We start from the raw sequence: 22,500 nt of genomic DNA, 5'->3' as shown, positions 1-22,500 counted from the left end.
CAGATTTTATATATTTTTAGCTTCCTGGCAGCACCTCATGGAGAAGTTCTCCCCAACAGGCTCTGGGACAGCAAGACTTCCATAAATCATTCTCCATATGAACACAGGGGGCTTAAAATCAGCAGAACACCAAAACACTGACAGTTCTGTTTTGGGGATGTCTTAACTCCTACCTGGGCACTGCAGGGAGCAAGGAGAGGTTTGGGAGAGGAGGCAGAGACTGAGACACAGATCCCAAATCTGCAACTCAAACCTGAGCACCAACAAAGACCTGCCGGTGTTTCTATAATGCCTTAACTCCAGGTTGAATGATCAGGGACAGAAATCTTCTCCAGGCTAACATTTCCCATTCAAAATCTCATTCCAGCAGCAAATATTTTTTGCTTTGTTTCAAATACATCAATTTTGGGAGCAGGAAATTGTGCAAAGTAGGTAAAAATAACCTTTCACTGACTTTATGGACATTTGAAATCCACACAGGAACTGCTGTATACATAAATACAAGAGACCTGCAGATCAGAGAAACTCAACCACTGCCTTATCACTGCAAACTCAGCTTAACTGGCCATATTTTATCATTATTTACTGCTGCACAACCCTCCCTCCTGTTCTGGAACAGACACAGAATGGCCCTTCCAGAGACACCACGCACCAGCTCAGCTGCAATTTCTAAGTGACTGGGCCAGAAAATTAAATTTCTATTTCCCCAATTCAGGATAGAAATAAATGAGGGACTTGCCTCTATTTCTCTTTGTCAGGGGAGCTGGGACTCACCAAGAACTTTACCTGGGCAGCTTTGAAATTCTCCTCACCAGCTGCACCCTGCAGGCAGAGCTGGGACTGCTCTCCCTCGTGGCCCTGGGTGACAGGAGGTCACCAGTGGCCAACACCCGACCCAAAATTCAGAAATCCCTGCGGGCGTGCACCAAACGCACCTCCCGGTCCCACCTCTACTCTCCTTTTCTCCCCCTTTATTGGAGCTCTTGTTTTTGCCAGCCCTGGGGAGGTCTCACCCTTCTCCTTCTCCAGAGGAAATAAAAATTAAAGTGAGTTCACCTCAATCTGCATTGCTGGAACTCAACACAAAGGCAGCCTCACAGGCTGACTCGTCCTGGTAGCGAGACACCCAAACCTGCCCAGAGTTCCTGAATAAATAAGAGGATTTGCTAGTAAATAAATCAATCAATCAGAATAAATGCAGTTTCCTGATCACACTGACGGGGAGGCAGGACCCTCTGGTCACAGGCTGGAACCAGCAGGGAGGTTCTGCAGAAAACTCCTCTCAGATTTATGGATATGCTGCAAGTGTCATTCCAGTATCAATGAACCCAACACACAAGGTGTAGATAAAGCATTCAATGCTCACACACCTTGATAAAGCACAATTTCCAATTCATCCCTATAAATTAAGCTCGTAAACTCCAAAATTTCCAACTCATCAGGACCTTGGGTTTGAGGTCTTGGTCAGGATCATCAACTGCACCTGGGACTGCAAAACTGGGCAGCAAAATTGAGCACAAATTGGGCAAATTTGGAGAAATAAAGTGACTTGACCACACTGGGTCACCCCTGGATCCTGATGTTCTCCTCCAGCAAGGCAGAGGAGGCTGGGAGGCCCCAGCATCTCTCCTCTATTTCCCCTGCTTCCCACAGAATTGCTTTTATTCTCTAATTCCACGTAGAGTTACACTGATGAGGTGTTTCTTCCATTTCATTTTTCGTCACAGCCCCAAATATCCCCTCCCAAAGGACTCTGGAGCAAGAAATCTGCACCCTCAGTTGCTTTGTGAAGATCCTGTTGCCAAAGATAACCTGGCCTAGAAAATTAATATATGAAACATGCAATGCAAATGTGCTGCACTACGTGAACAAAGTGTAAGATCCTCACTAGGCTAAAAAAAGGAACAGAGAATTCTTCAGCTTTCTATAAGTTCCTTTGTAAATGTGCACGTTAAAAATAATACTCATTAAAGTGCTTAAATGCAATAAAATGGAACTATTTCCTCACTGCATTCAAATGAAGTCAGTATTAAAGTACTGATTTTTTAAAAATTTGTATTAATTTATTATTGAGTTATACAAATACCTAATGGATGGAGCTAAGATGTACACAGCACTTTCCAAACACTAATTCACAACATCCTTCCAAGAATGCTGCAGCAGCAGCAAATAATTCCCAGAACCTTCTTCAGGCTTCAGTCTCAAAGTTAAGGTGTGTTTTTGCTTTTTCTTTTTTCTTTTAAGGAGTATGTATTCAAGCAGCCAGCAAAACAACAGGGAAGAGGTGAAGTGTGATCCCACGAAGCCACTCAGCCTCAGACTGATGCCAGTGCCATCACACAGCGCTGCTTAAATGAACTGCAACTGGAATTCCCGAGATCCAAATTATTTAAACAGACATCCTGGAAGCAAACACAGGAGCAGCCCTACCAGTGACCCCTGATGGGATTTCACAGATTCGAGGCTGCTCAATTAACAGGCAGGCCTCAAACCAGTGCCTTGCTTGGAGGAAGTTCTCACAGGTAACCTGCCAGGAGAGGAGGAGTCTGAGGAGGCACGGGCAGAAATTTGGGTTATTTGGCAAGTGAGAAGCAGGTGGGGCTGGGGAAACACTCCCGTCCTGCACCTCTTAAAGAATAATTTGATTTTCCGAAGCATCTAAAGAATATTACAGGGATTTCCCTCAGTTGGTAAGGTTCATAATCACACGTTTACCTGATGCAACAACCCTGTTGTTTAACACGAACCTGCAGCATCAGGAAAATCCTCCTCACGCTTCGCAAGGCGCCACAAAAAAGAGGCTGCTCTGCATGCCGTGCTCTCCTGCCAAACCCAATGAAGTCAGCACAGGCACAACATGTTTATACAACATTAAGGGTTCACGTTAAGCTGAAAGCAAGGAGGAAATTTGACTTTCAGATTGCCAAATGAAGAGTGCTGGTGTATTCTGGAGCCTGCAACAAAGGAGCCGGTTGTGTTCTCGCCCACTGCGGATCCCTAACAAACCCTCCTCCCTGGAAGGATGGTCAGAGCTAAGGTCACAGCACCCTCCATCTGCATTTCAGATCTCGACTTTTGTTGGCTTTACTACTTCTTTTGGCATTAAATATGAATGATGTTCCCCGAAACATTTGGAACATTAATTATGAGGAAACGAAGGCAGGGAAACGCAGGGCTCCGGTCATTGTTCACCCACGGAACGACAACCAGGAGCTTCCAGCAAAGTGCTAAAATATAAAAGGGTGATGTTCATTCATGTATTGGTCCAAGCTGCAGCACTATAAAGTACATCAAAAGGTGCTAATGGTTTCAATATTTATCTGCTGCAGGGAAGCACTCTAAAAAGAAGACAGAAAAAAAATTTCTGCTAATGGCTGTGTCTCTCCATTAAAATGAAAAGCTTAATGCATCTTATAATCAGAGGACAATTTGCAAATCATTAAGAGAAATGTAAAATTCCATTAAAATACAAATCAAGAGTCCCTCACTGGACTAATAATCTTTTTGATATTATTTTGCATTTCACTATTTCTGTTCCCAATATCCAGGCACCACAAATGATCAGTTCTTGAACATGCTATTTACCACAGCCTACTTCTTTAACGAGAGACTGAGAGAAGTATAATCTGCTATTCAGAGCAGGTACTAATGAAGAATTCCATATATTCTGAAATTTAATTAAAACCCCAAAGATTTCAAATTAGATGCAATTTGAAATGCCTGGGGCAGAAATACATGCACTTGCGTGGCAAGGGTATCACGCTGAAAGTTGATACCGTAATTGGTCTTGATGTATTTTTGTGTTGCCAGGCTGAAGCACAGAACTCATAACCATATAAAAATTCTCTGTAGATTACCTGCTCATTGAAAATGCCATCACTCAGGTAGTTCTCTACTAAATTACCATGCTACTAAAATGCACAAAGTGATTCGAAGAGAAGAGTGGCACAGCTGGTCGACGCTGCCAATGAGTTATGCATGCGTCGACGCTGCCTTTTTTCTTAGTAAAATATGCTCAGTTGAATATTAAAATATAATTGGCATTCAACCTAAGTAGCTTAAACCATTTTGTTATCTTCTTTTAAACCGATTTGGCTCCTCCACAGTTATTTTCGAGGATGCGATTCACAAACTAATGACACCATCACATTCAGCTAGATTTGTACTATTTTACATTTGTCATAAATAGGGACAATTTCTACAGCCTTCTAGGGATGTCCTTTAATACTTGCTCCTCTTGAACATCAAAGGCCCAATTCATGGGGAAAAAAGAAAGAAAGGGAAAAAAGGAGTGTGCCATTTATGTTGTTCTTGCATATTTTATTCTGAGAGGAGTGCGGGATGCAAATTTCTAGTGAGAAGTGTGTTTTTCCAGTTAAGTGAGACCTTGCTTCCCCCAGAATTAAATGGTCAGCAAATAAACTGGTCAGGAGATGTGGCAAAGCATCCTGGAAATGGGTCAGAAAAGGGCATTCTTAGGTCAAGAAGCACAAAAATACCTTTATGATAAATTTTTTTTTTTGTCAGACAGATTTATTTGTGTGCCCCTAATAAAAGAGCTGTCAGAAATGTCACTACATTGTCATTTCCTGAAAAAAAATTAACAATATTACTTAGAAACAAGGTGCTCACCATAGTAACAGTCCCATTAAGCACATTACCTCTGAGACACCAAACAGGTTAAATGCATATAAGTATTGATGGTATTTCCTATCGATATGGGGTTTTAAGTAAACTTGCCTGAAAGTTCATTAATAAAACGGGTGTGGGAGGCTGTATTTATAAAATCCTTTCCTTTTATCTTGATTGCATGGGTTTTTATTAAGGAGGGGTGCAAAGGTTATGTAGGGCTGCATGTGTGGCAAGCCAGCCAACAAATCAAAGGAAAAATGAATTAAATTAAACTTATTCCTCACAGGTCTGCAATGAGAGCAGGTGCTGAGGTCTGGGGCTCTGGGTGAAGATGAGCACACGACTCTGGATAAAAAAGCCATTTTCCTACACTGGTGGGGTTTTTCCACCTTCAATTCTTACCTTTTAATCTAAATCTCATCTACAAGCAGCAGTGTCAAAAGTTACCGGGGTTGGTCAAAATGGTTCTTAGATCGGGGTCAACTGATTCCTCCTCTTTCATGGGGAGAAAAGGGATGTGATTTTGAGCAAATTCACTTTATAAAGAAGCCTCACACGCAGGTGGCTTTCAGAGCAGCTGATTTTAGAGTGAAGCTGCCCTGGTTTTGGTCCAACAGCAGTTCTGTTGGAAATATTTATCATGGAATCATGGGATGGTTTGGGTTGGAAGGGACCTCAAAGCTCATCCAGTGCCACCCCAGGGACACTTTCCATGTCCCAGGTGCTCCAACCTGGCCTTGGGCATTTCCAGGGACCCAGGGGCAGCCACAGCTGCTCTGGGAATTCCATCCCAGCCCTTCCCAGCCAGGAACTCCTCCCCAGTATCCCATCACCAATACACAAACCCCTTCTTTCTAAACAGAAGTGCGGAATAATTTGATAGTATTTGATAATATTCCAAAAATTTGGAATAACAAGATCCGCAGACCTCCGCAGCTGTTTCAGAATCCTAAATATTGAATATCCTCAAATTCTCTGAGAACAGGTCAAAATATTGCCATTGCACAGGTGAGCACTGGCTGTGGACCTTCAAACCACTTTTACCTAAAAAACTCCTATTTATAAAATGCTCCTCCATTCTAATTATGGCCTACCTGTAATAATGTTAAGAATACTGGCAAGAAAGGATTGTCCTACTGCAAATACAATTAATTATTTAAAAAATTATTGTAATAAATAAATAAATTAAAATTTATTTTAAAAAATAAATGATCCTCTCACTGCTTTCCCCATGACAGGACAGACACACTGCTCTGTCCATCCTTAGACTCTTCCAAGGTCCAATCTCTGAAAGATTCCACCAAAATCTCATCAAAATCTGCAATCAGTGCTGCCAAAAATGAAATTTGCACCTAAGAGGGCCTGAATTGTCCTAAATGGGCCACATCTGGCAGACAACTTACCCTGTGAAATTCAATAATAGTATTTGAGGTACACTTAAAACCACACAGGGCTTCCACTGGAAATTATGGCAATTTTGGTCTGAATTCAACAGGAATTGGGTCAGGAATTTGGAAGATATTTCTGTCCAGACTGCATTTGTATTGATTTTTTTGTTTTGTTTTGTTTAGTTTTGTTTTTAAATACATATAGTTGATAGAAAGCAACGGGCCAACTGGGCTGGAAAAAGAATTAGATGTATAAAAGTAACTGGGCTATTTTGGGGGTTTTGCTGTTTCCATTTTTGAAGGTTGGAGAGGATTGATTTCTGTTTGCAGAAAATTGTAGGAAAGTATTGGATTGTAAAAATCCATTAAATGTCTCACAAAACAGTGACTTTCTGCTTATCAAAACTCCTCTCACATGAAATGGTAATAAAAGAAGATGCCAGTCTCTGGAATTTGAATTTTGAGTTGGCAGACAGAAATAGGAAAGCTTGTCAGCTCTCTGCACTTGAATCTGCCATGTCCAGATATGTGAAGTATGAACGTTTTCGAGCAGATTATTTCACATTTAACACTTTCTAAAAGCCTAAATAGAAATGTATTTGCATGTCTGATGAAGCTGCAGGGTTGAGAAAGGGAAAATCAGAGACATTTATCAACCTTTTTTTCCCTTAATGAATTGAACCTCTACTACCAAATGAAGAGAATTTCACAAATTGCTGCAAAAATCAGTGGAGAAAATGCCAATTTGTATTTGCCTAGGAAAGGGCAAGTCCTGCCTCCTCCGTGAGTGAACAGAGCAGCTCAAGGCTGGAAAATATAAATACAGAATCCCATGAGGTGGGTTGGAAGGGACCTCAAAGCTCATTCAGTGTCACACAGGGACACTTCCATTACCCCAGGGTGTCCCAGCCCCAGTGTCCAGCCTGGAATTCCATCCCAGGGAACAATTCCTGCCCAATCTCCCACCCATCCATGTCTCTAGCTGATACAACCTGCTGGGTTCCCACTTTCCTAGAGAAATGAATTGAATTTTCCATTTTTACTGGAAAGAAGGGAACCATGAGGAGCTGATACTGGAACTCCTGGTTTCCCCCTTGGCTGCATTTGCTACTTTTCCTATTAAGGATGTTTATGCTTTAAGCATAAATATGTATCTACATCTTATATATCTATATGTAATCTGTATCTATATCTATATCTATATCTATATCTGTATGTATATCTATATCTATATCTATATCTATATCTATATCTATATCTATATCTATAATCTATATATCTAAATCTATATTTAAGCTGTATCTATCTACAGCTATATATCTATATCTATATCTAATCTATATGTATCTATATAATCTATATATCTAATCTATCTCTAATATATCTAAATCTATATTTAAGCTATATCTATCTACAGCTATATATCTATATCTATATCTATATCTATATTTATATCTATATCTATATCTAATCTGTATCTATCTATATAATCTATATATCTAATATATCTCTAATATATCTATATCTATATTTAACCTATATCTATCTACAGCTATATATCTATATATCTATATCTATATCTATATCTATATCTATATCTATATCTATATCTATATATCTATCTATCTATCTATCTATATCTACATCTAATCTATATCTATATCCAATCTATATCTATCTATAGCTATATAATTTATATCTAACCTGTATCTAATCTGTATCTTCTATATCTACATCAATATCTCTAAAATAAAGGGTGGAAGTCCCAGAGACTGCTCCTTGAAGCAAAATCTGATCACAAATCTCAGCTTAATGACACCTGAACACAAAGGCCACCACAGGACTGCCTAAATGCACTGAACCTGAATACGTGCATGCCTGAAACATGAAAATATGTATTTATAAAAATTGCAGTTTATCCACAAACTGGCACCTGAAGATTCAAACATTCCAGCTTTACTCGACAATATCTCAACCAAGTCAATGATTCTTGCAATATTTTTACTGTAATTTAAAGAAAGGGAAAAGAGATCTGTAATTCATTTTAATAATGTAAATGCTTTTCTTATTGAAATAATTTTTATATATTGAAAAAATCTATGGATAAGTTGTACGTGGGAAAAATTTACTCTCAGGATACCATAATTAGGGTGAGCAGCACAGCCGCTGAAATCTATTTCAAATGTAAGCATCAAGGGATGTTTAATTTGTCATATCAGAAGCACACAAATTAACAGCCCCACAAACTTGTGATTTAACTATTCTGTCCACTATAAGAATGAAAAAATACCATGGCTTCTGCTGAGCCACAATCACAAAATACAGAAAAATTTACTTTTTTTTTTCTTAATTTGCTGCAAGCTGGGAGTTTTTTGTAGTTTCTAAAGTGTAAAATTAGTAAAAGAGAGGTGCCAGAGCAGCTCCTGGGAGGGTGCAGAGTACTGAGGATGTGTTTTGGCAGGGCTTTCTCCACGGGAGCTTCCCAGGGGGACATCCCACAGCCCAGGGGTGACTCTGCCTCCACAGGGGTGACACCAAGCGAGGAGGTTCCCCACGCCAGGGCTGGCATTTCCCCGTGCTCCCAGCAGCCCTGGGCAGGGCCCGTGTCTGCAGAGCAGGAAATCACAGGGTAATTATTGATTACAGCCTGCCCACGTCAGCTGGGCCCGAGGACGGAGCCGCTCCCGGCGCCTTTGAAGGCTCCCATTATGCATGAGGTGCCTCATCAATATCCCCCCTTGGATGAATAACCTACACCGTGCTCGGGGGATCCCAGCTCTCCTCCCTGCTCTCCATCCCTGCACAGCTGGGCTCTGCCTTGGCCTGGGACGGTGCCACAACCATGGAATGCTTTGGCCTGTGCCAGGCTGCTCCAACCCGGCCTCGGGCTGCCGACCCTGCCAGGGAACAATTCCTGCCCCAAATCCAATGTAAATGACCCTCCTTCAGTTTAAAACCATCAATGCCCCTAATGCCACTTCCAGACCGCTGAGCCTGACACAGGAATTTACAGCTCAGGTGGGAGCAGGAGGACTGAGCTGGACTGAGGGAAAAGCTCAGCAAGGAGCAGAACCCCAGGGCTGCTGCTCATCACAGGGCGAAGGAAAACTCTGCTGTGTCTCCAATTTCCTCTGTCCTGTGCTCTAATGAGCCATCTGGTCTGCAAACACACAGCACAGCCACCCCGTGCCACCCTGTGCCACCCTGTGCCACTGCAAACACACAGCACAGCCACCCTGTGCCACTGCAAACACAGCACATCCACCCCTGTGCCATCCTGCCACTGCAAAGACAGCACAGCCACCCCTGTGCCACCCTGTGCCACTGCAAACACACAGCACAGCCATCCTGTGCCACCCCTGTGCCACCCTGTGCCACTGCAAACACACAGCACAGCCATCCTGTGCCACCCCTGTGCCACCCTGTGCCACTGCAAACACAGCACAGCCATCCTGTGCCACCCCACTGCAAACACAGCACAGCCATCCTGTGCCACCCCTGTGCCATCCTGCCACTGCAAACACACAGCACAGCCACTCTGTGCCACCCTGTGCCACCCTGTGCCATCCTGTGCCACTGCAAACACACAGCACAGCCACTCTGTGCCACCCTGTGCCACCCTGTGCCATCCTGTGCCACTGCAAACACACAGCACAGCCAACCTGTGCCATCCCACTGCAAACACACAGCACAGCCACTCTGTGCCACTACTGTGCCACCCTGTGCCACTGCAGCCGCCCCACTCCACAGCACCACAAAGGGAGGGCAGGAAATTCAGGAGTGGCCAAATCAGCGTCGCCTTCCCCGTGCCCCAGCCCTCAAAACAACAACATTCAATTTTCCTCTTCATACAGAGAGGGAGCTAATGACCAGGCTCCATTAAGGGCAATTAATCATTTCCCATTAGGAACGTGCAGGGGTTTTTCCGAGATGCCCCACTCGGAGCAGTGGGAGAAGCTGACTTTGCTCAGTGAAGTTTCATAGGTTGTTGAAATTTTGTTCCACGTTTTCAATTACGTTTGGAAATAAATATAATGGCTGCACATAAGCTGGAGAGAGCCAGTAAGGGGAGAACTCCTGGAGGTGCTGGGAAACCCAACTTTTCCCTCTCCACAAATCCCTGACAGGCACTCAGGTCTCAGACTCCACCTTTGCCAATGCCAAGGTAAGAGAGGAATGGTTGATTTTGTACTTTAAACACACTTCTCCTGCTTAACAGTAATTTAGAAAATTAAAGACACTTTGGACAAGTTTAAGATATAGGAGAAGCCACTGAAACAGCAGATACTGAATTATTACAGAATTTCTTAATTAATATAAAGCAGATCATCTCTACTTTCTTCATCTGCAAATCTCTCTGCTTTTGGTATGTCAGAGCTGATTGCCACGATTTTTCTGTCCACAAGGAATGATGTCCTCAAAGCTGGCACAAAAGCAGTTGCAGAAAACTGACCATGAACTGAGAAGTGTTTCATCCCCAAAGCACTTTATACATTTTTTTTTTGTTAGACGAGAAACCTTTTTAATGCGTTTTTTTTTGGCATAACCAAAACCCTTCTGGTCCCCAGATAAAGTTAGTGCAGAAAAATAAAATAAAATTTGATGTAAGCACTGATTAGGAAGAATTTATGCAACAGTCAAGTGATTACAAAAGCACTTGAGGGTGGAATTTGAATCCTCTCCCAAAGAGCAATACTGAACATGGTCACACTTACAGGGAAGGGGGGAAAAGGGCCAAAGGTTTTGATGATCACGGAATCACAGAATTCCAGCCTGGTTTGGGCTGGGGGGGACCTGAAAGCTCATCCAGTGTCACCCCTGCCATGGGCAGGGACAGCTGGCACTGCCCCGGCCTGCTCAGGGCTCCTGGTGCTGAGCAGAAATGTGAAAAATCAGAGTGACGAGAAAAAGCCTGTCTGGCTTTGGATCCTCAGCTCTCACTGATGTTTGTTCTGCGTTTTTCAGTGCCTGGAGAAACGAGCAGGCACTTTCAAATGTAAATGTGCAAAAGCAAATAAATACCAAATTCCTAATTTAGCAGAACTGCAACTCTGATGTGCAGATAAACTGAAGTGCAATCCATCAGAATTTTATTTTTACATCACCTTTCTCCTAAATAACTTTTAAAACCAGTTCCTTCCAATTTTGCACATCTATTTCCACATTCCTTCAAATGCAATTTTTTTCGGTTTTATGAAAGTATCAGTAGGAGAAAGTGACAGAAGAACAGAAATGCTCTCACATCGTTGTGATTTGAGCCAATTAATTCTTCATTAATGTTTCCATGATGTAGGAGCCTTCCCCCAATAAAACACACACATACAGACCTGGGCCAGGCCAGAAGCAAATGAGGGAGATAAATTTAAAAAAATTGGATGTGCACATGCAGAAATGAGAGCCCTGCCCTGCAGCCCAGCTGGGCACACCCAATCCCCCAGCACAGTGGGCACTGGCACCCCAGTGTCACCTCACAAGGCCAGGGAGCTGCAGGGACCCTCAGGTGATGCCCACAGCCACGTCCCAGCCCTGCACAGCTCCTGGTTCTCAGACTGGATGTGCTGAAGAACTTTCCTTCCTTTGCTCAAAAATTCAAGGGTGCTGATTGTTTCCCTTCGGAAGCTCCCTATTAAGAAATATCCTTATTTTTTCCCCTTTTAAAAGTTCTTCAGTGCCTTATAAAACATTAAAATTTACAAACAAAACGTTAAAAAATATCTAAATAAAACATTACTTTTTTTTTCCTTTCCATTAGTTTTCCTGAATGGGTTCCTGAATTCTTTTTGGCGGTGTGAATGAGATTCCTTGGTGTAAGCGCTGCTGATCTTTAGCTGCTGGTTTGGAGTTCAGCCCCAAGAGGCTTGAGAGGAAGGTTGTGCCCTAGGGATGGACCAAAGCCTTCCATAAAAAAAACTCAAAAGCCATGACATCCCTCCTGTCAGGGAGCTGCAGAGAGTGATGTCAAAGCCTCAGCCTCCCCTCTTGGTGGCCAAGAGCTGCTTTAGGCAGCCACAGCTCCCGGAGCAGCTCACAGCCCTCCAGGTGTGCTCACAGCCCAACCTTTCAGCTGAACCATGTCACTTTACAGGGCAAGGATGAGGGAGATGGGGGCCAGTGGCTGATGGCAGAGGGCAGGGGGGGTGGTGTCGCAGACATCTTTTCTGGAAAATCCTTTCCTTAGGATTTTTCCTCCTGAGAAGCTGGGAGGCCTCAGGAACAAAATGCAAACAATGGTTATCTGCTGCTGTGGGATGCAACAGGTGCATCTGGGATTGGTCTCATGGGGTTGTTTCTAATTAATGGCCAATCACAGCCAGCTGGCTCGGACTCTCTAAGACACAAACCTTTGTTATCATTCTTTCTTCTTCTATTCTTAGCCAGCCTTCTGATGAAATCCTTTCTTCTGTTCTTCTAGTATAGTTTTAACGCGTTATATATCATAAAATAACAAATCAGCCTTGTGAACCGTGGAGTCAGCTCCTCGTCCCTTCCCTCGCCCCATCACCCCCGTGGGCACGGTCCCGGGGTGGCACTGACCTCTCCGGAGCAGGGGGTGGTGCAGGGCTGGCAGGGGCAGGCTCCCGGTGCTGGCAGGCTCACAGAAGTAGGCTCGCAGCCAGGCTGTGCACTGCTGCAGGGGCTCCGGCAGCTCCTCGCACGCCTCGCACACCTCGCACGCCCCCGAGGGCTCTGCCCTGCCGGGACACAGAGAAAGGCAGGGTTACACTGGGGACAGTGACAAAACCAGGCTGGACAGGGCTCTGAACAACCTTGGGTAGAACGAGGCTTGGAGGTGCCTTCCACGCGAAACAACTCCGTGATGCTGTGATAAAACCCAACATTCGCACTCTGCCGGCAAAATAAAAACCTCTAAACCTTCCATCTGGAGCCAGACCTTTTTTCTTCTCTTCTCAGAGAAAAGTGAAGGCGTTCCTCAGAGCAGTAACGAAACCCCACCCTCATCACCCCTACAAATGCAGAGGTGGCACAGTGTTATGAACACCTGTAAGAAAGCCCAGGTACGAGGGCACAGCCGTGCCAGGGAGCAGGAACACCCCCCAGGCCAGGTGGGTGACACATCCTCGTGCTTCCAGGAGGGATGGAGGGGAGGCTCCTGCTCCGTGTCCCCCGGGGGAGCAGTCCCTTGTGCCCAGGCCATCCCTGGGGAAGCAGGGAAGGAAGCAGCTCTCCCTTCCTCCAGCGCCGTGGCAGGTCTCTGCTTCCCTCCCCTGATTGAATTGGAAGGAAGCAATTGAGAATTCATTTGATTTTCAGTGGCAGCTCGTGCTGGCAGGGGCTGAGGAGCAAAGTGAGCCAACAGAAAGCACCTGTAAATAAAAATGGGCTTCTTCCCTTGCTCCTTTTTCTTTTTTCTTTCCCTCTGGAAGAGCAAGGTGTGGATGAGAGCGGTGAAAAAGGGAGCCCTGGACTTGTGTCCAGCTGTGCTCTCCAAGCTGGATGTTTCCAGGGGTGGAGGTGCTCTCCTGGTGCTTCCCAAGGCTGGGGTGGGGTAGGGGGGACTCTCAGAACTGCAGAGACCCGTGTGAGGACAGCAGCAAACACACAGTGCATCCATGGGAAATGATGGAGACAACAACATCCAGGGTGATGGAACAGCAACCCCTGCCAGCAACCTTCCCAAATCCAGAACCCTCACCACCCTCACCCAGAAATCTCCTGATTCTTGCAGCTTCGTCTCCCAGCTGGAAATAAACCCAGAGGCAGAGGCTGTGCTAGACCTCAACAGCAGAGTCTTCTGGTTTTCCCTGAAAGTCCCAAAATTCCTGAAATAATTCCCAAAATAACCCCCAAGATTTCCCAAATAATCCCTGAAATTCCCCCCCAAAAATCCCCCAAATGCCCAAAATAATTCCAAAAATTAAAAAAAAAAATCCTCAGAATTCCCAAAATAGTTCCCCAAATAATCCCTGACATTCCCAAAATTACAAAAAATAATCCCTGAAATTCCCCAAAAAATCCACAAAAAGTCCCCAAAATTTTCCCAAAATTATTCCTGAAATTCCCAAAAAAATTCAGTTTGGTAGCAGTTAAGTGCAATTTTATTTCTCTTTCCAATTATTTATCAAATCCATGCTTTTGACTTTCCTTTATGTATGTGAAGTAGGATCAAGTTGCTTTTTAAACCTGGTGTCTGCTTTATGCTGTTTTTCTGATTAATAATATCTTTGCTTAAAGAAAAAGCACGAGAATCCATGCACAAACTTTTGTGCACAAATCCCCATGGCATGGACTTCAAACCAAGCTCCCAACACCATGGATAATCCATAATTTCACACAGGTACAACACAGCAGAATGTGGCTCTGTTTTACTATGAGTTGTTAGAGCTACAACAAAATAACAACGAGAGAATATAATAACAACTCCTCTGAAACCTGGCCCAGAAGTGGGGAGGCTTTTCTGCTCCATTTATCCAGAAGAGCACCAAGAGTGCTCAAAGCTTATGATGATCTCCTTATGTTTTTCACATCATCCTGTTTCCCATTCTTGGGAGTCTGGAAATCATTTGGGCTGTAATGTCACCAATAAAACAGAAAAATTCCCAACTCCTCACAGCTCTGGGAGCAGCAGCTCTGGGCTCTGTGTGAGGAGCAGCCCAAGGGAACCCAACCAGCATCAGTCACCCCCAAAACAAGTGGGGAGCAGCTCCAGGGAGACTCTGGGAGCACCTGCAGGGCCTGAAGGGGCTCCAGGAGAGCTGCAGAGGGGCTGGGGACAGGGATGGAGGGACAGCACACAGGGAATGAGGGACAGGACACAGGGGATGGCTCCCAGTGCCAGAGGGCAGGGATGGATGGGATATTGGGAATTGGGAATTGTTCCCTGGCAGGGCTGGATGGGAGATTGGGAATTGGGAATTGTTCCCTGGCAGGGTGGGCAGCCCTGGCACAGGTGCCCAGAGCAGCTGTGGCTGCCCCTGGAGCCCTGGCAGTGCCTAAGGCCAGGCTGGACACTGGGACACACTGAGACAGTGGGAGGTGTCCCTGCCATGGCTGGGGTGGCACTGGGGGGGATTTAAGGTCCCATTTAAGTTCCCACTCCAAGCCAAACCATCACACACACGTTCCTCACTTCTCCAGGTGCTCCCTGGCAGGAGTGTTTGGAGAGAATTTATTTTTAATTTTCTTTTTAATTGCTGCTTTTAATGGCGGTGCCCTGCCACCGCTGAACATCTCCAGATGTTTCTGGTGGGGCCATTCTCCCAGCAATCCAACACCAGAGGCTTTCCCAACACCTGCCACCCCCACCTCGGCCAGGAAAGGGGAGGCTCTGCAAGGCAGGAATGAATTTGCTCTCCAGGAATGCCCTGAGCTCTGTTCCTGCAGGACACACACTCCACGTGCCAACACACACAGCCACAGCTTCAAACTGGCAGGGAGTTGACAAAAAAAAAAAGAAAAAAGAAAAACCTTCACATTAATTTTGCTTGGCAACAGCTATTCCTGGGAATGTGACACCTTTAATAAAGAAAAAGAAGGCACATAACTCGTGCATGGGTGTCTTCTGCTTGCCCTCCTCCCCTCCCTGCCCTTCCCTCTCCAAACTTGCATAGCACAACTTCCACAAACTGCCTCGGCATTAAATATCCCCCTGAAAGCACCAGCTGCCTTTTAAAGGATTTTCTCAGGCTTCAAAGCCTTCAGTACCTTTCAAAGAGCTGAGTCCAAGTGGTCTGAAAACACTGGTGAGAGGAGCAGAGGAGTTACATCATGGGAAACTCCCCCCTGGAAGGAAATCCCTCTGCCCAGTGTCGGATTCCTTGGAAGGTTTCTCAACTCCAGGCACGGATCTTTGAGCATCTCTGAGTCAGGATGGACAGGAACAAGTTGAAATTCAGAGAAAAACACACACCTGAGAGTCCTATGAGCCACCTGGGCCTGAACTTTGGGAATGAAAAAATAATAAAAAGGAAAGGAAAGGATCACAGAGGCACCAGCAGCACACAGAGGGGTGGCCAAAGTGGCCTTCCACTGCTTTGCCTATGGAAAGTTTCAGTCTTAAACCTGTGATCAACATGATGCAATTTTGCTTTTATACAGGAAAATAATGTGTGTTCATTGAAAAATAAAACCCCCAAACCCTAAACAAAATACGTAAGAAATCTGACTGCTTTGCTTTCACCCTGGAGAATTTTGTTTTTCCTTAAAAAGGACCAATGTCTTTTTTTTTTTGCAGTGGGGTTGGAATAATGAAAAACTTTTATTTAAACCGCATTAATATTGTTTAAATCGCTTCCACTTTCATCAGAGTCTGTCACTGAACTTGTTTTCATTCCTGAGTTATGCTGGGTGCTGCCTGGCATCCCAAAAAATTCAACGTGAAGAGTTTTGTATCTTTACCTGGTCAACAACCAATCGTTGCTGTTGGGGTTTAGTGTGCATTTTATATTCAATTTCATTTCATTTCATTTATGTTATTTTTATGTTATTTAATTTTAATTTTAATTTTATTTTTTGACCCAGAAGTTTTTGGTTTGCAGCAATGTGGTGCCCTCTAATATGTCAGCAGTGTCACACGTCTGTCACATGTCTGCCTTAACTTTTTGGGGATATTTGGGGTAAGTGGATATTCAGCTTCACATGATCAACATGGTTTTACAGTGGGACGCTTCATTACAACTGCAAATTCCCCAATCAGAAATAAAAGCTCATTTTAAGCTACCTAAAGACATCTAGAAAGAAATGTGTACTTTTCCCAGTTGGATGTGTCTCACAGAGAGATTTTATTCAGGCCAGGCACCCAGGGCTGCTCCTGCACATCTCCAGCCTGTGGTGGTGATGTCCAAGAGAGCCCCAGACCAAGCCCAACATGGGAATCCACCCCAGGATCAGGGTTTTCACACCCCACAGCTGTTCCACACCATCCCCCCCCGCAATCCTGCCCGTTCCTTTCCATTCCAGCCCTTCCCAGAGCCTGCCCAAGCTGGGGAGGCAGCTGGCTCCTGCATCCACACCAGTGCACTGAGAGGAGCCTTCCCACAGCTCCATCCCACCCTCCCGTGCCTCCTCACCTTTGCACAGGATGAAAGGAAGGAAAAGCTGCTTCCAGCAGAGGGGGAGGAAAGCAGCAGCACCTGTTTCAGTTTAACAGGCTCCTTCCAAAGCCGCTGCCAAGAACTGGAAGTTTCTAAGGCGCTTCCAAAATAAACATGTAAGCAGCGGATTGGCTCCGGGATCATCCCAAATGGCTCAGCCATGATGGAAACCAGGGAAATGCTGGGAGAAGCCATGTCCTGAAGGGGCAGGATGCTCATTATTTATTTCTGAGCTGCTTTTTGCCTCAGTCCTTCAGAAACTGAAGGGAAACAAGGTGGACCTTGGGCTGTGCTGAAAGGAAGGGGATGTAACACGACTCTGCTGGCACGTTCCATGGGAAAGCCAGGAGCTGGCAGCTTCCTTAGCATAAATAAATACCAGGAGAATGTCCTAGCAGCTCCCATAATGTATTTATAAAATTGATGTCTATTTATAAAATATTTGTGTATTTTAAACACAAACGATTGGTTGAATTTAACATCCAAAATCCCAATTCCATTGCCTGTAGCCACACACACCTGAGTGTTTTATCCCTGGAAAACCACCTCACCTTCCAGTGGCTTGCCTAAGGAGAGGTTTAGAAACTGAGCCAGTAAAGAGACCCCTTGGCTTCAATTTTAAAATTTTCATTTTTTTTTTTTCTTGAGACAGAAGTGCAAAAAACTCCTCAACTAAATAAAGATTGCAACTCCTCCTAGCCTGGAGTCAACAAAGTGCCATTGATACACGTGGGCACACTCAGAGTACATTATTAATTCTAAATTTTTAAATTTTAATTTTTTGGTAATATTTCTCAATTTAAAATTTTGTAATTTTGTAATTTTATCTTTTTTTTTTTTTTGGCGCATTTTTGTGATTTTCTTCCCCAAAGGTGGGAAGAGCCTGGTTGGTACAGAGCTCCATGAGTGTCATTAGTATAGATAATTCTTAATATTTATATAAGTTTTTTATATATATCTCTATAGATACATAGATATATATCTATATAGATATGTAAAATAGTAAATAACAGAGCTCCTAAACCTGAGTAAATTTTTACACTTGCAGGAGAAGACACTGTTAGTCCTCTAGGACCTGAATGGTAATTTTTGCAAAGAATACATATGAGGGACCAGAATAATTTTAGAATTATTGGGTTTTAAATGGCATTTTTTGTTTGATCAGCAAATGACTGAAGATAAGTTGTCACATAACTCTCACACACCTGAATTCCTAACAGAAAAAAGTTGCACTATCTGAAAACTGAAGGCTGTCCTCTTCTCACAATTACACAGATCTGTGCTTATCTTACCAAACTAATTTTCTTTTAGAGAAATAGCTGCTGTGTTACCTTTCAAATGGAAGGATCAGTGATGATTAGCACACAAAAATTAACATTAAAATGAGACTTAGTGAGGCAGCATTACTTGTTCCACAACAACACAGAGCGAGCTGATGTTTTTACTGCAGCCTTCATTGTGAAATTAACTAAAAATATATTTTATCCACACCTAAATGTCATTTAAGCAGCCTTTCTTTGATAGATGAAGGCTAAAGCCACCCCAAAACTGCAGCTGAATTATCTGGTCTCTAATGACTCCAAACCGATTACGGGATGCAGAGCAATCTCGTTAAATTTTATTCCAAAGCTTACTACACTGGTGTTTTCTCTTATTTTTCTATCAATGAAGCCCAGGAGGTTTCAGGACAATTCATTATGTATGAGACCCAACTTACAGTGCTTGACTGTTGATTAATAGCAAAGTTTGCTGGGTGTACATTTGCAGCATTAGATGCATACAATATGCTAACTTATTCTTCCACCCCAGCTAATTATTTACCAAAATGACTACTTGAGACTACAATTTATTAAATGCATGCATCCAGTCTCGATTTGGCCCCAAAAGACAGCCCGGAATGAAGATCTTTTACTTGATGTGACAACTTCTGGAAACAGTGTTATTAATATTGTAAATGTGGCAAATAAAGAGTTCAAATAGCCGGGTGGCTCCGCTGCATTTCTTCCCCACAACTGCACCAACGAACAAAGCGCCTTTTTAGGTTTAAAATTCATGGCCAAGCACATCCTGACATAGTTTAATTTAGCTGCTTATAAATGAAGTGGCTCTATGATGGGAGGGAGAGATTAAAAAAGGGATGAGAGCTGCAATAAACAGCAATAACCCCAATTCCTGTCGAGCAGCCCCGACACTGCTCCTTTTAAGACCTATTAAGAAAAAATTTATGCATTTAGGGAAGAACACGAGAAACTGGAGCTGAGTCAGACTTTGTCCCTGTCATACAACCTGTGCAGTGTTTTCCTTATTCTGTTTTTATCTGCTCTGGAGGATGCAAGTTGTTACAGATCTAACTGGTGAGAAATTCTGCAGCCTCTCTTTAACCCTGGGAAAGAAGCACCTGCACAGAGATTTGAGCATCATATACACAATATAAATTCCAATTAGTTAATATAACAAATTATAATTAATCACATAATACATGAACATATTAAATTAATGATACACTAAGTAATAAATAAACACAGCTCTTGAGTGAATACAAAGATATTTAAATAGTGTCATTTTTTCCCCAACTTTTGCAATTATTGACATTAAATTTGGGGGCCAAACTGGGCTTGTCCAAGCCATGATCCCAGCAAAGCTGCTCCCTGCTTATTCCCTGCTCCTGGTGCGCACCAGCAAACAGTTCAAAGGATGGAGTGAGACTCCTGTCTCCACATGCCAAGATAAGGAAAATCAATGTCAATGCCCAAAAGACTCAAGTGATAGCACTGAAGGTCATTAAATGCTACTCACTGCCCCAGACCATTAAAGTTTTGATTGGAATCCTATACAGGGAGACACAGATTTCAAACAAGATCCTGCCCTGGGATGTGGCACTGCGCGACCACGGCGGTGACTTCCCTGAACACCTGAAACACATCCAGGGAAAACAATGCTCTGTGTGTGTGGGCTTGGCTCCCTTTCCCGAGCATTTCTTGTGTTTTCACAGCAGTCAATCCCACTGGGAACAAATATCCTTGTTAAAGCAACCACCAAGTTCTGGTTGTGCACCCACCTCAATGTCCCCCTGTGCCTCCCAGTGCCCTTTGCTGTCTGCTCCGTGCCACCCTCCTTCCCTCAATCCCAGACTGCTTGGGGTTGGAAGGGACAATAAACACCTTGTTCCACCTCTGCCGTGGACAGGGACACTTTTCAATGTCCCAGGCTGCTCCTGGCCCTGTCCAACCTGGCCTTGGGCACTGCCAGGGATCCAGGGGCATCCACATCTTCTCTGTGCCAGGGCCTCGCCATCCTCACAGAAGAATTTCTCCCCAATATTCCATCTTCCCTTTGGCAGTTTGAAGCCATTCTCCTTTTCCCCTCACTCCTGTCCCCCGTCCTTAGGCCACCTTTAAAGTTCTGTCCTTTCCCCATGCTGGCCACCACCACCCCTGCTGACCCCAGAGGTCTGGACCATCTCTGGACTCTCAGTCTGACCTTACTGCCCTGCTGAAGATTTCCTGCTCCACCTCCACACTGCTCACCCATCCCAGAGCTGCTTTCTTCCTGTTTCCCACCCACAGCTTTTCCAGGCTAATTCCTGGCCTCTCCAGATTTCTTCCTGCACGTTTGTACCCCATCTGTGCTAGCAGGAATGATCCAGGCCAAGACAACCACAGTGAGCTCTGGTGCTCATCAGCTCCGGGAGCTTTGTCAGCTCAGAGACCTTCCCCAGAGAGACCCGCTCCCCTCCATCAATGAAACCCTTCAAACACCAACAGCTGGGCCCTACTGAGACAGCACAAATATCCCTAATATCACAGCGACCTCTTCACAAATATTTCCGTTTCAAATCAGCAGGTCTGGCAGGAGAAGGACCGGGAGAATTTGCCGAAAAGATAAAAAAAGCTCGTTTTCTGTGCATCTTCTGTGTGGGGAAGGACCACCCTGTTCTAGATTGAGATCGAGCACACCCTGAACCAGCAACAACCAAGCAGATGCTTCACATTAAATGTTTTAAAGCAGGAAGCAGAACTGGAGCCAAGCTCCAAGCACAGCACACTCTGGCCGAGATGTTCGGCAACATTAAGCATAGGTGATATCATCAGCTCCAGCTTTAATTAGGTTAAAAGAAAGTCAGTTAATTTTAGCACTTACAAGAAATTGTTACAAAACATTTTTTCTTATATAAAAGAAGTCTCCCATCAGACCTGGGAGGTCGGTTTTATCACAGGCAATTAACTGTGTTAGGGCTGGCTGCAGGGGACCCTTAAACCGCACACCGCATTCCCCGCTGTCCCTGCTGCTTTTGGGGACTGATCACCATCTCTAGCCCTGTTCAATGCTGGTTTTTGGGACTGATCACCATCCCCAGCCCTCTGCAAGGCTGGGTTTGGGGATTCACCACCATTCCCAGCCTTCTGTAATGCTGGTTTGGGGATTGATCACCATCCCCAGCCCTCTGCAAGGATGGTTTTGGGGACTTATCACCATCCCCAGCCTTCTGTAATGCTGGTTTTGGGGATTCACCACCATCCCCAGCCCTCTGCAATGCTGGTTTTGGGGATTCACCACCATCCCCAGCCCTCTGCAATGCTGGTTTTGGGGATTCACCACCACCCCCAGCTCTCTGCAATGGCCACAAACCCACCAGCCCTACTCAGCACCCTGCCTTGCAGTGATAACCCAACTGCTAACTGGTATCTGAAGTCAAATTTACATTTTTTGCTGCATATCTCAGACAGATATAATCCCAATTATGCATGGATTTAAAAAAAAAAATCCACCAAGCCTAAGGGAGTTAAAATACACATTACAACCCTTACAGTGCAAGACCCAGGTCTCTGATCTGGTGCACAGGGACACTGAAGGACAAAAACCTAAGGCTGAATTATTGGAACTGGGCCCTGACTTTGGATGTCCACCTTGACGTGCGTCAGTGCATGAATTCCAGATGACAGTGAGCACCACGAATTATAATCAACAGCACCTGCAGATCCTCCAGCCTATTAAAATGAATTAAGATACAGATAAATCAGGAACCTCTTAAGAATTCGACTTGCCAGGACATTTTTCAAAGCGAGTTCCCAGTGTGGGTGTAAAGTCTGTGACCCCTGAGCATCTCCTGCTCTCCTGAAGTGAGTCCAGAGGCCACAAAGATGCTCCAGGGCTGGAGCCCCTCTGCTCTGGAGCCAGGCTGGGAGAGCTGGGGCTGCTCACCTGGAGAACAGGAGACTCTGGGGACACCTTAGAGCCCCTCAGAAAAACTAATATATCCCAATTAAAACAGCATAGTTAATGGAGATATCCAAAGCCTTTCTGCAGGGCTTTGAGGTTGCTACCACACACATCAGCAGGATCTCTCCCAAAATGGCATCACCCAGCCAAGAACTGGCTGTACCTCTTACCAATTTGGCCTCAACCACAAAAATACACCAGTGAGGAGA

The 22,500-nt window shown here is 44.4% G+C and overlaps 1 protein-coding gene across 1 annotated transcript in view; it reads right to left on the bottom strand.

Moving 5' to 3' along the window:
- Positions 1-22,500, bottom strand: part of MGMT (O-6-methylguanine-DNA methyltransferase) — a 133,847-nt gene that overhangs the window by 16,377 nt on the left and 94,970 nt on the right. The window contains exon 4 of the mRNA XM_058029284.1: positions 12,555-12,712. Within this exon, the coding sequence (XP_057885267.1) occupies positions 12,555-12,712 (158 nt within the window). The remainder of the gene's footprint in view (positions 1-12,554; positions 12,713-22,500) is intronic.

Source organism: Melospiza georgiana, chromosome 8 (assembly GCF_028018845.1).
Source record: "Melospiza georgiana isolate bMelGeo1 chromosome 8, bMelGeo1.pri, whole genome shotgun sequence".
Classification (NCBI taxonomy): Eukaryota; Metazoa; Chordata; class Aves; order Passeriformes; family Passerellidae; genus Melospiza; species Melospiza georgiana.
This window is presented reverse-complemented; position numbering and strand designations above follow the sequence as displayed.